The sequence below is a fragment of the Doryrhamphus excisus genome, linkage group LG18 (assembly GCF_037039965.1).
Source record: "Doryrhamphus excisus strain RoL-2023G ecotype Guam linkage group LG18, RoL_Dexc_Guam_v1.1, whole genome shotgun sequence".
In the NCBI taxonomy this organism is placed as follows: Eukaryota; Metazoa; Chordata; class Actinopteri; order Syngnathiformes; family Syngnathidae; genus Doryrhamphus; species Doryrhamphus excisus.
In genome coordinates, this window is record NC_136374.1 from 1,587,149 (window position 1) to 1,599,565 (window position 12,417).

The 12,417-nt window shown below is 42.2% G+C and overlaps 1 protein-coding gene across 1 annotated transcript in view; it reads right to left on the minus strand.

Annotated features, from left to right (window-relative positions):
* The window catches only part of col7a1 (collagen, type VII, alpha 1), a 78,055-nt gene that overhangs the window by 16,172 nt on the left and 49,466 nt on the right, over positions 1-12,417 (minus strand). Inside the window, exons 72-90 of the mRNA XM_078798706.1 lie at positions 11,347-11,469; positions 11,051-11,260; positions 10,742-10,777; positions 10,625-10,669; positions 10,434-10,550; positions 10,292-10,363; positions 10,170-10,214; positions 10,065-10,100; positions 7,377-7,412; positions 7,250-7,294; positions 7,124-7,156; positions 6,965-7,027; positions 6,841-6,876; positions 6,073-6,153; positions 5,928-5,996; positions 1,497-1,532; positions 982-1,041; positions 872-916; positions 761-796 (exon numbers count right to left, since the gene is read on the minus strand). Of these exons, the coding sequence (XP_078654832.1) occupies positions 761-796; positions 872-916; positions 982-1,041; positions 1,497-1,532; positions 5,928-5,996; positions 6,073-6,153; positions 6,841-6,876; positions 6,965-7,027; positions 7,124-7,156; positions 7,250-7,294; positions 7,377-7,412; positions 10,065-10,100; positions 10,170-10,214; positions 10,292-10,363; positions 10,434-10,550; positions 10,625-10,669; positions 10,742-10,777; positions 11,051-11,260; positions 11,347-11,469 (1,224 nt within the window). The remainder of the gene's footprint in view (positions 1-760; positions 797-871; positions 917-981; positions 1,042-1,496; positions 1,533-5,927; positions 5,997-6,072; positions 6,154-6,840; positions 6,877-6,964; positions 7,028-7,123; positions 7,157-7,249; positions 7,295-7,376; positions 7,413-10,064; positions 10,101-10,169; positions 10,215-10,291; positions 10,364-10,433; positions 10,551-10,624; positions 10,670-10,741; positions 10,778-11,050; positions 11,261-11,346; positions 11,470-12,417) is intronic.

The following is a 12,417-nucleotide window of genomic DNA, read 5'->3' on the forward strand; positions in this document are numbered from 1 at the left end:
GACGAAACAACATTTGAAAGGGTTCCCATAATGCATTGTGATTGAGAAAACATAAATTGAGTAAAAAAAAGTCCAAAGCAAAAGAGGGAAGCTGACGTCATTGCAGTGCCCCAGTGAATGCGTTTTTTTATGGGAAAATTGTATATATTTTTTAATGGTAAAGTCATATTGGGACATGTTTGTATATTTGTATGTATACACTTTGATTGATTCCTCTAATTATGATAAGTGAATTTTATTTAGAAATTAAAAATTTCATTAGAGGATAGAAAACCTGCGTACAGACTTAAACCTTAGACTTAAAACTCAGACCTAAATAGGTGTTTTAACGTTTTTAGAACTCTCTAGAAATGAAATAACACCCCTATATTTATACATGCATTACCCAGTACAGTAGCCATAATAAGAGTAAATAAGACATATGTAAGACTCATGTGTTTCGGTGCTAGAGGAGCTGAGTGAGGAGGGTGTGGGGTGGGGGGGGGTGTACAGGATGTGACATCATGGGTTCAGCTCGGCGTGGGCTACGGCCGCAACACTAGTCCGTGTTCAGGACTGTTGTGCCGGTTGTGAGAACATTCAAAGCTGCAATAAACGCTGGGTGCTCATAATGACATCAGGAGGTTGCCTACAGCCAAGCCACATTGACATTGACAATGTTTTGCAGTTGTAGACTATAGAAGACTCAGAAGCAGAATGAATTGGAACATTTCCGGTAGCGCTAGGACTAGAAGAAGCAGACAATGAGGGGGTTACTCACATCTTCTCCAGGCTCTCCTGCTTCTCCAGCCTCGCCCTAATGAGGACAAAAATATCCGGCAGTTATCCCAGCGACTAACTTTTTATACACACAGCACGGGATCCAACTCACTCGCTCGCCTTTGGCGCCGGCAGCACCTCTGTCCCCGCGGGCGCCCTGAACCACACCAGCCAACCATTTAGAAAAGCATTATTTTTTACTGGCAGATGTCCTGGACTCACCTTTTCACCAGCTAGACCTTGCTCTCCTGGCGTTCCTGGCAGCGTTTGTCCTGGAAGACCCTGCATTTCGATTTCGAAAATATCATTTTGGAGGTTTTCTTTATTTAAAGGGGACCTATGGATGCTGATTTTGGGCCCTTAGTATCGAGTTGTGGACGCCTATTGAGCTAACAGAACGCAGAAACTTTTCTAGATCTTCCATAATCTGCACCTATTCCAGCTGGAATTCCGAAACGGTCTGATTAATTTGTTGATTGGTCACACCCAGCTTGTACCCGAGCATGCCCATATAAGGAATTCTGGCTCACTGCTATGCCCTTGTTGGAAAAATACTCCCAATCCTGAACTGACTTCCAAATGATGTGAACGATTGGAATGGTTTTACACCAGAATCCAACATTCCGACTACATTTATAGGTCAGACAAGTAAGAAAAAGCATCACAGGTCCATTTAAACATGCACCAAATCCATTGAAGCTTTTGTACAGTGAGGCAGAAAAACCAGCAACACTCACCCGTTCTCCTTTGGCACCAGGGGGTCCCGCTACAGCCTGAATGGAACACAACAGAAAGGGAAGTGGTGGAAATGATATGGTAATAACAGCCTGAGACGCAGTGTGCTGCTTTTTTCTTGAAAGATGTCAAAATCAAGGCCCTTCTTGTCAGGAGTTTGAAATATGAAATATGAAAATATCCAGTTGAGTAATGTCTTAATAATATTACTACTTTGACGTCTAAGACTACGTCTCAAAGTGAAAAGATTGGGAGATTTCCCTTGCAAAGTTCATTTTCCCATCTGATTTGGCGCGTGTGAAACCTGAAGACAGGAGCGCCAAAATTCCTATTCCCGTACTTTATGACTGGTGGTACACAAAGGCGGAATGGGTGATCCATCAAAGTGTTGAACGGCCTGACAGCGTCACGGTGGCTCGGTCCAAGGTGCTGAGCCCGAGGCTGCCAGCTGCTCAGCGCGTTCGTGCTGCTCGTCACGGGTCACAGCGGCGGCACAAACAACCGGAATGACTGATGCCATGTTAAATATTGCATGTATGACAAATCTACACGGACGAAAAATGCAAGGTGAGGGCTGGAGTTCCACACTTGGTCAAGTATTTATTAACAATACCAAAGACGTATAGATGCGTTTTGACCCCAACAACATATTTATTCGTCTTTTAAAGTTATTTTATAAAACGCAAAAAGGGGGGATGATGCAACTCTCCACTAATGGATTTCAATTTCAGAGCAATTTTAAGCCATAAAAACGGTCACAAAGTGGCTGTTTACGCTGTACATTGTTGTTCATATTTGATGTAATCTATTTATTCTCCACGTTATTATTCATTTTTATTATTATACGGGAGCCAGGCAACAACATTTCGTTTTACTGCGATGATATTGTGCAATGACAATAAAGAAAGTCTATCTATCCATCCATCCATCCATCCATCCGTTTTTCTCCCCTTTCTAGTTGGGAACTGATATTTTATTTATGGCAAAATTGTCAAATAAAAAGTAAAAATTATGGGATAAAATGTCAAGATTATGAGACAAAATGTCAAAATTGTGAAATAAAATGTTGAAATTACGAGATAAAATGTCAAAATTGTGAGATAAAAGGTCAAAATTGTGAAATAAAAAGTCCAAATTATTAGATAAAACGTCCAAATGATGGGATATAAAGTCAAGATTAAGAAATAAAATGTCAAAATTGTGAAATAAAAAGTCCAAATTATTAGATAAAACGTCCAAATGATGGGATATAAAGTCAAGATTAAGAAATAAAATGTCAAAATTGTGAAATAAAATGTTGAAATTACGAAATAAAATGTCAAAATTGTGAAATAAAATGTTGAAATTACGAGATAAAATGTCAAAATTGTGAGATAAAACGTCCAAATGATGGGATATAAAGTCAAAATTGCGAAATAAAATGTTGAAATGACGAGATAAAATGTCAAAATTGTGAAATAAAATGTTGAAATTACGAGATAAAATGTCAAAATTGTGAGATAAAATGTTTAAATTATGAGATAAAATGTCAAAATTGTGAGATAAAAAGTCCAAATTATTAGATAAAACGTCCAAATGATGGGATATAAAGTCAAAATTGCGAAATAAAATGTCAAAATTGCGAAATAAAATGTTGAAATTACGAGATAAAATGTCAAAATTGCGAAATAAAATGTTGAAATTACGAGATAAAATGTCAAAATTGTGAGATAAAACGTCCAAATGATGGGATATAAAGTCAAAATTGCGAAATAAAATGTTGAAATTACGAGATAAAATGTCAAAATTGTGAGATAAAAAGTCCAAATTATTAGATAAAACGTCCAAATGATGGGATATAAAGTCAAAATTAAGAAATAAAATGTCAAAATTGCGAAATAAAATGTTGAAATTACGAGATAAAATGTAAAAATTGCGAAATAAAATGTTGAAATTACAAAATAAAATGTCAAAATTGTGAGATAAAATGTTGAAATTACGAGATAAAATGTCAAAATTGTGAGATAAAAGGTCAAAATTGTGAAATAAAAAGTCCAAATTATTAGATAAAACGTCCAAATGATGGGATATAAAGTCAAAATTAAGAAATAAAATTGTGAAATTCAAAAAAAGCCAAAATGCAGAGCTAAGAAGCTAAAATAATGAGATCAAATGTCATAAAATATGTGAAATAGAGTCATAATTATGAGCTAAATTCCAAGAAATGATGACATACTACGAGCTGCGTATGAGACAAAGGCTCCAGTGAAGATGGCGGCACATTATCATGACGGCCGCTATGGATGTTTGTCATTTGGAGGCTGAGTGACAGAATGAGAACAGGCCCGCCCGAGCCAACCCCCAAAAGAAGACGGCCATTTTAAAAGGTGGCTTACTCTCCTTTGCGAGGAGTTAAATTGGCTGTGCGAGGCGTTTGGCAGGGGAAGTCAAGCAGGACAAAACCGGCGCCGGCGTTGATGTTTTACTAGACAAAATTCAAGGATGCGAGTTGGCATGGCAATGCGAGGCAGCCTCTGACAGTGCGGGTTCTGGGCTGGGGGCGGGGGGCAAAATCCTTGTTGCTGCCAGCAATTATCCAAGCAAGGATGAAGCCGTTGTTTTCGGCTGCGGTGAAAAATGAAAAACAAACAAGACCCCGCCGCTGAATAGGCAACGCTTGTGAGGATTGTTTCAGCTCGGAAGCACAGAAGGAATGATCTCGTTTACATATGCAAACAACCGGGACCCTCAATGGCTGAGACATTCTGGTATTTCCACGACTTCACCCTCGGTCCTCTTACCAGATATAACAGTACGCTGTACGAGTGGACTGGTTGGCGGACAGCAGGAGACTCAACCCCCGTGTTCAGCAGCGCTAACACATCACACGAATGGGAACGTGCAGACAGTCATCAGGTGTCATCGCATCCTGGCGTCATGTGACCGGGCTGTGGGACGCCATTAACGGGGCAAACGTAAAGGAAGCCTGGATTAAGTTCAACGGCAAGTCACTAAAGCTAGCTCTTTTAGGTCTCCATGAGCACCACTGAAGACGGTATATGATCAGGGGAGTCAAACGGCCATGTTGACTAGTATACTAAAACTAAATGTGGGCTTGGGGGAGTGAGTCAGAGCTTTTTTTCCCGTCACTCACACACACACATGGCGGCAGGGATGCCGCCACAACGCGGAAACTCGCGGGGCCAATGATGCTAATTTCACGGTTCAGCAGCTAGAAAGTATGATGCTATTTGTTCGCTAATCGACCACTTTTCACTGATGTGGAAAATGTGATTCACAAAAAAATTATTAAATGGTTTATTTAAATTCAATTAAATATTTAGATTTAAGAATGTCCAATTTAAAATTTAACAAAATAAAACAAAATCAAATAAAGTAAAACATTTAATGTCATTTTAAAATATAATCTATTTTTTTATTTTAAAATAAAATGAAAAATTAAATAAAGCCAAAATAATAAATACATTTCATAAATAAATAATAAATAATAAATAATAAATAATAAATAATAAATAATAAATAATAAATAATAAATAATAAATAATAAATAATAAATAATAAATAATAAATAATAAATAATAAATAAATAAATTTTTAAAACATTTTCCAAAAACATGCTAGGTTAATTAGCCACTCCAAATTGTCCATAGGTATGAATGTGAGTGTGAATGGTTGTTTGTCTATATGTGCCCTGTGATTGGCTGGCCACCAGTCCAGGGTGGACCCCGCCTCTTGCCCGAAGACAGCTGGGATAGGCTCCAGCACCCCCACGACCCTCGTGAGGAAAAGTGATAGAAAATGAAATTAAATGAAAAATCTAATCTATTTTTTTGTTTTTAAATAAAACAATAAAATAAAATAAAGCCAAAATATTTTTTTATAAATTTGTAAAAATAAAAATACATTACAAATATTTTGAAAAAGAGCAGTAAAGAGTGGATAAGCGGTAGAAAATGAATGAATGAATACATCTACTACATCATGTAGTATATACAGCTACTACATGTTGCACATTAATGTGCAAAATATTAGCACGAGTAAATGTCTGTATTTATCACCTTTCTACGTTTAACCTGAATAAAAACGCTGCCAAATCTCTAACATTATAACTAAAAGTAACGAGCGCGTGTGCGTGCGTGTCACGCGGGGGGCGTAGCTTGCAATGTCGAAACAGGAAGAGGGCGGGATCCAACGCCTGCAAGCATATTGGAAAGTGTGCAGGACTGAAACACTGCAGGCAGCACCTTTACCACCCCCCCCAGCACAGTCGGGTACAGTCCCGGACCACCTGAGGGACTTTTACGGAATACAGAAAGGTGACTCATCATCCCACTCGGACCCGGATTCTAATAATAGCGCCACATAGATGCTATTCTATGGCTTCAGGCGGTCTATCATCATGACGCTTGGTAAAAAGCGCAGCGTGCTCTCACCTTCCCGGGAGGACCGCCGTCTCCTTGCTCCCCCTTTAAGCCAGGCGAACCCGGGGGTCCGACGATGCCCTGACAAAGCAGTTACACCACATGAAGAACGACGGAAATGTGCCGCATGAACACACCGTGACAAACTGGCACAAACCTGCTTCCCTGGCAGTCCGGGTAATCCATCTTTTCCAGGCACTCCATCTCTACCGGGGACCCCTGGCTTTCCTGCTTCTCCCTGAGAGGGGGGGGGGGCACGTCGTCAGGTCACAAAATGAATCCAAAGGTTCCCTGACATGATTGGTCAACTTTGCTGGAATACCTTAGACATTCTTCCGTTTTTTGAAATCCAACTTTTATATTTAATCATCGGTACTATGACTCAGGAAAACAAACATAGCCGTGGATGAGACAGAGGACAGAAGGGAATAATCATACTATATTACAAATATCATTAGAATTACAATAATTAAAGCCAAGGTTTGATCCACGAGTCAACAGTTTTGGAGAAGGACGGAACATTTGGTGGGCGTCCATTTTCCATTTGTCTATGAACATCCAGCAGCAACACAAACTTTTGAAAAATATAGCGAAGCATGTCCATCAGGTGTCACCCTGATGACGTTCCTTCAGGAAAAGTGACTGAACGGCAAGAGCCATCAACGAAAACGTCATTTTTGCAAATGTACCGTTTGTTTTCGGAAATCGAACAATGAACATAACTCCAAACAATACAGGATACAACATATTGAAGCAAAGTTGACGAATCATGTCAGGGATCTTTTGATGTTTCAGATAGAAAAATGGAGGTTGAATCTCACACTGTGCAAATTCAAGCCAAACATGTCGTAGACAAGTTCGATTCCTGGTATTTACAGGTAAAATGCATCCACTAAGCTGGGCTCCACCAGCCCAACGTACTCACCACCTGCCCCGACAAGCCCGGGGGCCCCTGTGGACCCTGCAGGTGGAAATAAATACAGGAGTATGACAAGAGACAACAATACCAATTTGCTCGGAGTGACAGGGTCGTTTATGGCAACACTTACGACAGCTCCTGGAGGACCCGGGTTTCCTGGTAGACCTGTGCTGCCTTGGGCACCGGGAGGACCCTGCAAGGAAACAGATGAATGGGTTCTTATGTAGCCGGGATACTGGAATAGCAATGAAATAAAATGAAAAACTCGATATAATCAGCGGTGCCGTACCTGAACACCGACTCCTGGCTCTCCTTGACCCCCCTGTGAAGAACATTCCACATCACTTCATGGCTTCACACAGCAGGTAATAACAAAGCATGTACTGTACATATATAAAAAGTGTCGCCATCTAACCTTCAGACCTGGTGGACCAGGAAGTCCGTTTGGACCCAAGGAGCCCTGACAGGAAGATAAACAACATGAAGTGCTGCAGGTGGGATCTGCTCGTTGGACTTCTTGTCTTGCTGTGTGTCATTCTTACAGTCAGTCCCCTGATGCCAGGCTCTCCTGGGTTTCCCTGCGAGTCAAAAACAAGTCAAGAAAAAATGTCTCAAATCCAGGTCACAAATACTTTGATTGACAAGGTATGTTTTTCTTACAAGGAACTTTTCTATGTTCAACCAACTTGCATATCTTAAAGGAAAAGCTGACTTTTGGATTTGAGTCATGATGTGCTATATATAGGTACCCATTATGGCATTGGATGCTCATATCACCGAGTACTTCGGTACGAGGTACATTATTAAAAAAAAAAAAAAAAAAACCCTTAAACTGTATTATAGAAAGCAGGAAGTGAACAAATGTAACAGTTAGTGATTGTAAAAGTACCAGATGGAGGGGTAGAATTTAATAAGCTTTGCTTCTTCCTACTCTGATTATGGGATGCACTCAATTGCATGTTCAAATGAAATTAAACCATTACCATTACCATTACTTTTTGGGACATTTTCCCATTATCCATAATCCTTATGTAAGAAATGAATGAGTCGGTGTGTTCTAAAGATATAAAAAGAGATAAAGATGCAGCTGAGAAATCACGTAACAAAGTGTTTTTTTTTTTTCACAAAAAGCTGTTTTTCTGCCTTTTGTAGTTGGGAACTGATATTTTCCTGAAACTTACCTATGTTGTACTGCTGATTACTAAAAAAGGCAAAAAGGTAGAGAGAAACTTTTCCTGATTAAAGACAAGAGTGAAGTCTTTCTTTTGCTGGGTTCCATGCTTATATAAATAACCATACAACACAATCATCTGTGGGCCTTGAAAGATCAGTGGAAATCCTCTAAAATGAATCGTCTGCAATTGAATTGTCTGGGATTGAATGTGTAGATTTGATATACATTTTGAATGTATAGACATCTAAAATAAATAAATATCGGCCCCAAAGAGCGAGGGTGAAGGCGGGACGAAGCGTGTCAACACAGAGACAGGAGGGATGCGATAAACGCTGCAGTGGTGCGACAGGGAGAAAGAAGCCGAGAGCAAGCTGCTGCATGCACAATCAGCACACCCCAGCAACAACAGCACTATTTGGACTGCACCCAAATCCGGGCAGCCGCCCCCAGTCCACCCCACCCCCCACAAACCCACACACTGAATCCTGCCGCCAGTTTTCCGAGTCTGGATACGAACGGCCTTCCTTTCATCTCGTCTGATGACAGCTGCGGTGTTACAAATTTTTATTTAAAAAAAAAAAAAAAAACAACACCAACGCAAACTAAGTCAAATTGAAAATAGCCTGGGGGGGCTACCGGTGGTCTTCATTAATATTCCAAGAGAAACCTGTCACTTCCTGAGCCGCTTCCAATACAAATGAAAAGATTAAAGTGATGAAATCTGTCTGCGAGGAACATGATGTGCGGCTCGCTAATAAGCGTGTCTCCATCGCCCAGGGACGCCACAAAGTCGCATTTCAGAAGGATAAATCTCACAACTCATTTGCACCCCATCATGGAAGTGGTAGAAGTGCCACTGACTGCAAGAAAGATGTAAAACAACTCCAGAGCTGCTGGAACATTGTGAGCGTGAGCCATCAGGCGTTATGCTCTTCAAGCGGCTCCGCTACATGCCGGCCTTTCCTGGCAGATGTGGGATAGGAATACCGGACTTGTCTACTCCATGTATCGCTTGCTTTTTTTTTGCTGCCCAGAATCAGTATCGACCGGCTCCAACCACACGGAGACATATGACAGTATGGCCTCCCCCCAGCACGAGCGGGGGCTCATCCAGGTAGAAGGACATCTGAGCAGAAGTGCCTCCTGCACCCGTGTGGAAGACGAGCGTGGAAGCTGTGCCTGGCATGTCGAATTGTTCAAATTGAGCCGTCATTTCCCAAATGTATCTGAAAGACAACCGACCATCACAAATTCTAATTTAATTGCTCCTTTAAGCCGGGTTGCGCGGTGTAAAGTGGTTAGCATGCAGGCCACACAGCGAGGAGACCCAAGTTTGATCCCACCCTCGGGTATCTGTGAGTTTGCATGGGTTTTCTCCGGGTACTACGGTTTCCTCCCACATTCCAAAAACATGCTAGGTTAATTAGCCACTCCAAATTGTCCATAGCTATAAATGTGAGTGTGAATGGTTGTTTGTCTATATGTGCCCTGTGATTGGCTGGCCACCAGTCCAGGGTGGACCCCGCCTCTCGCCCGAGGACAGCTGGGATAGGCTCCAGCACCGGCCGACTGACTGACTGACTGACTGGTCACATAACATCTTACTGAGAACACTGAATTCATCACACAGCAGCTTAACACTCCAAAGGTACCATACAATTTCAAATTGGAATAATCCCGTTGTCCCATAAGGCGTTCCATCTGAACAAAGCATTTGTTCATTTGTTTATCACGCTGCAATGACATCAGCCTCCCTCTGGGCTCTGCGCTTCTCTCGCTTAGTTTAGTTCATTGAGCCACTTTTGTGCGTGAGAATGCTTAATTAAAGCCAAAAAATATCCATATTTCTGGACTAATAATAGCATTAAGGCTTAAGCTTGGGTTAGAGTTCGGGTCTGGATTCACAGAAAAGACAAGATGGGGGTCAGGTGAGAGCAAAGACCCCAGCAAGAAGAAACTGACTTGGATTGGAGGAAGGTTCAGCCCAAGGAGGAAGAAGAAAAGCTGGGGTGTTGAACCAGTCCACGAAGTCATTGAGGTTACTGGTTTTACTCACTGGTAGGCCTCGAGGACCAGCAGCCCCAGATGGACCCTGGGAAGGAAAAGACAGGCAGTGAAGAAGAGGTTTTCTCTCTGTTGTCATTTCCGTTGGACGACTTACCGGTTTCCCGTCATGACCGGGTTTACCGGGTTCCCCTGATATTCCCTACGATAAAAACCCAAATTTAGATTATGTGTCAATATTCCCAGACTGACACGAGGACGACGTGTTGAATTTCTCACCTGGGAGCCATCGCGTCCTTTCTCTCCAGACTCGCCCCTGTCTCCTTTGTCACCGCGGGGTCCTTCAAATCCCTGTCATGGCCGCATGAAATGTGGCACACCATCACGGCATATTTCATTACGTATTACGGGAAAATCTTACCCGATCACCTTTAGACCCCTGCAACCCTGGAGCGCCGGGCTCTCCTTTAGGTCCTGCGAGTCCGGGGGGGCCTCTGGTTCCAGGAGCACCAAGGAGCACGGAGTCAGCAGATGCTCCCTGTGGTGGTACAACATGGCCGTCTGGTATTTTGACTCTCATTCAAGTTTAAAACGCACGGATCATGAGATCACCTTCTGACCGGGTGGACCAGCCGGCCCTGTGAGGCCCAGTTTACCCTGTTACGGACAAAAATGTTTAAATCATATTCACAAGATATTTCTTTAATTTCAACTATTTGTTCCACTTACAGATTCTCCTCTTTCTCCCTTCTCTCCTCTTTCGCCCTGAAACAAAATGTACATAATTAGCATTAGCATTAGCATTTTAGTGCAATGGAGGTGATGATGCAACTCTCCACTAATGCATTTCACTTCAGAGCAATTTAAGCCATAAAACGGCCACAAGGTGGCATAAGAGCATTTGATAAAAGCTCAGCAGGGATCACGTCGAGAATCAAACATGACAGGAGGAAAGCGTGGAGGAGTGTAGCGTGCAGAAGGTTACGCATCGTTGGGACATTTTAATGCAAGATGCAGAGCAGTTCCACCATGATTTACCTTCTCCCCAGGTCTACCAGCTTCTCCGAGTTCCCCAGCTCTTCCAGGAACTCCTGGTATTCCAGGCTTTCCCGGCTCCCCTGCTGCCCCTGAAGGTCCAACGGGACCTCGCTCTCCAATGGCTCTTCCAGGAGGCCCAGGTGTTCCGACAGGACCTTGCTGCCCCTGTTCTCCCTTTGGCCCTCGGTCCCCTGGAAAGCCACGTGTGCCCTGGTGTCCCGATGGGAAGAAAAAAAATACAAAATTGGGATCGTCATCATCGTCATCATCAGAAGCGGGTGGCAAGCGGTGCTTACGTCTGCTCCAGATGGTCCCCTCTGGCCCGGCTCACCCCTGTCTCCCTTGTCACCTCTCTCTGCCTTCTGCACCGGAGCCACGAGGGCGTCCTTCTTGTCCACGACCACCTTGAGGTCGGACACCTGTGTGAGGACAGCAGAACAATCGGCCATTAAGGGTTTGGGAGTGTGAAATCATTTAGACCAGTGGTTGAGATTCCATCTGGGCCGCTTGGAAATGTCTTGTAATCAGTCCCCTTTGTGTTCCTTTCCTGCCGTCGACTTCAGAAACAATTTAAGGCACTAAAATGCCATTTTGTGAAGAGCGCAGGGCCGGAACCTCCGAACGGCAGCATTTCACTCACAAAGATTGATTTCATGCTTTATGTTAAGGGAGGAGCATGGCTTTGTCAAAGAGACCTGATCTCAAAGACGCCATCAAGCGTCACGTTTGATCCCAGTAAAGACCAATCAAGGTGAACCAGAAGCTCCAAACTAAAAGCATTCCAATAGTCACTTTCTTATGGAACATCACAACGCCGTCGCTGGAATCTTATAGGACTGAAGACCATAATCATAATCTCCTTGACACGATAGACATGAGCTGAACTCGTGGAAAGCACTTATGTCACTCATGTGCGCCCAATCACAAATCAGCAAAAGGAGTGGTAAACATCCAAACAGTAATCCCTCCTTTATCCACGTTCACTGCTTCCAGACCCGAACGTCACAAGAGAATCCCTGAAAAGGAGGATCCCTTCTTTGTACATGGATTATTTTTGTAGTTATGGCAAAGAAAACCTTTCAAATCTTCTAAATAGAGTTTTTAACATGAGAGCCCTCTAGACTTGAAATAACACCCCTATAGTCACCTTTACACTTCTATTACTCAATGTAGTAGACCTAAGAAATAATAAGAAATAATAAGACATACATTTATTACCTTCTAAATACATTTTTTAACTTTATTAGAGCCCTCTGGACATGAAGTAACATCCCTATAGTCACCTTTACACTCCTATTACCCAATATAGTAGACATATTAAGAGAAAATGATATATCAAAAACCTGTTTACCACCTTCTAAATAAAA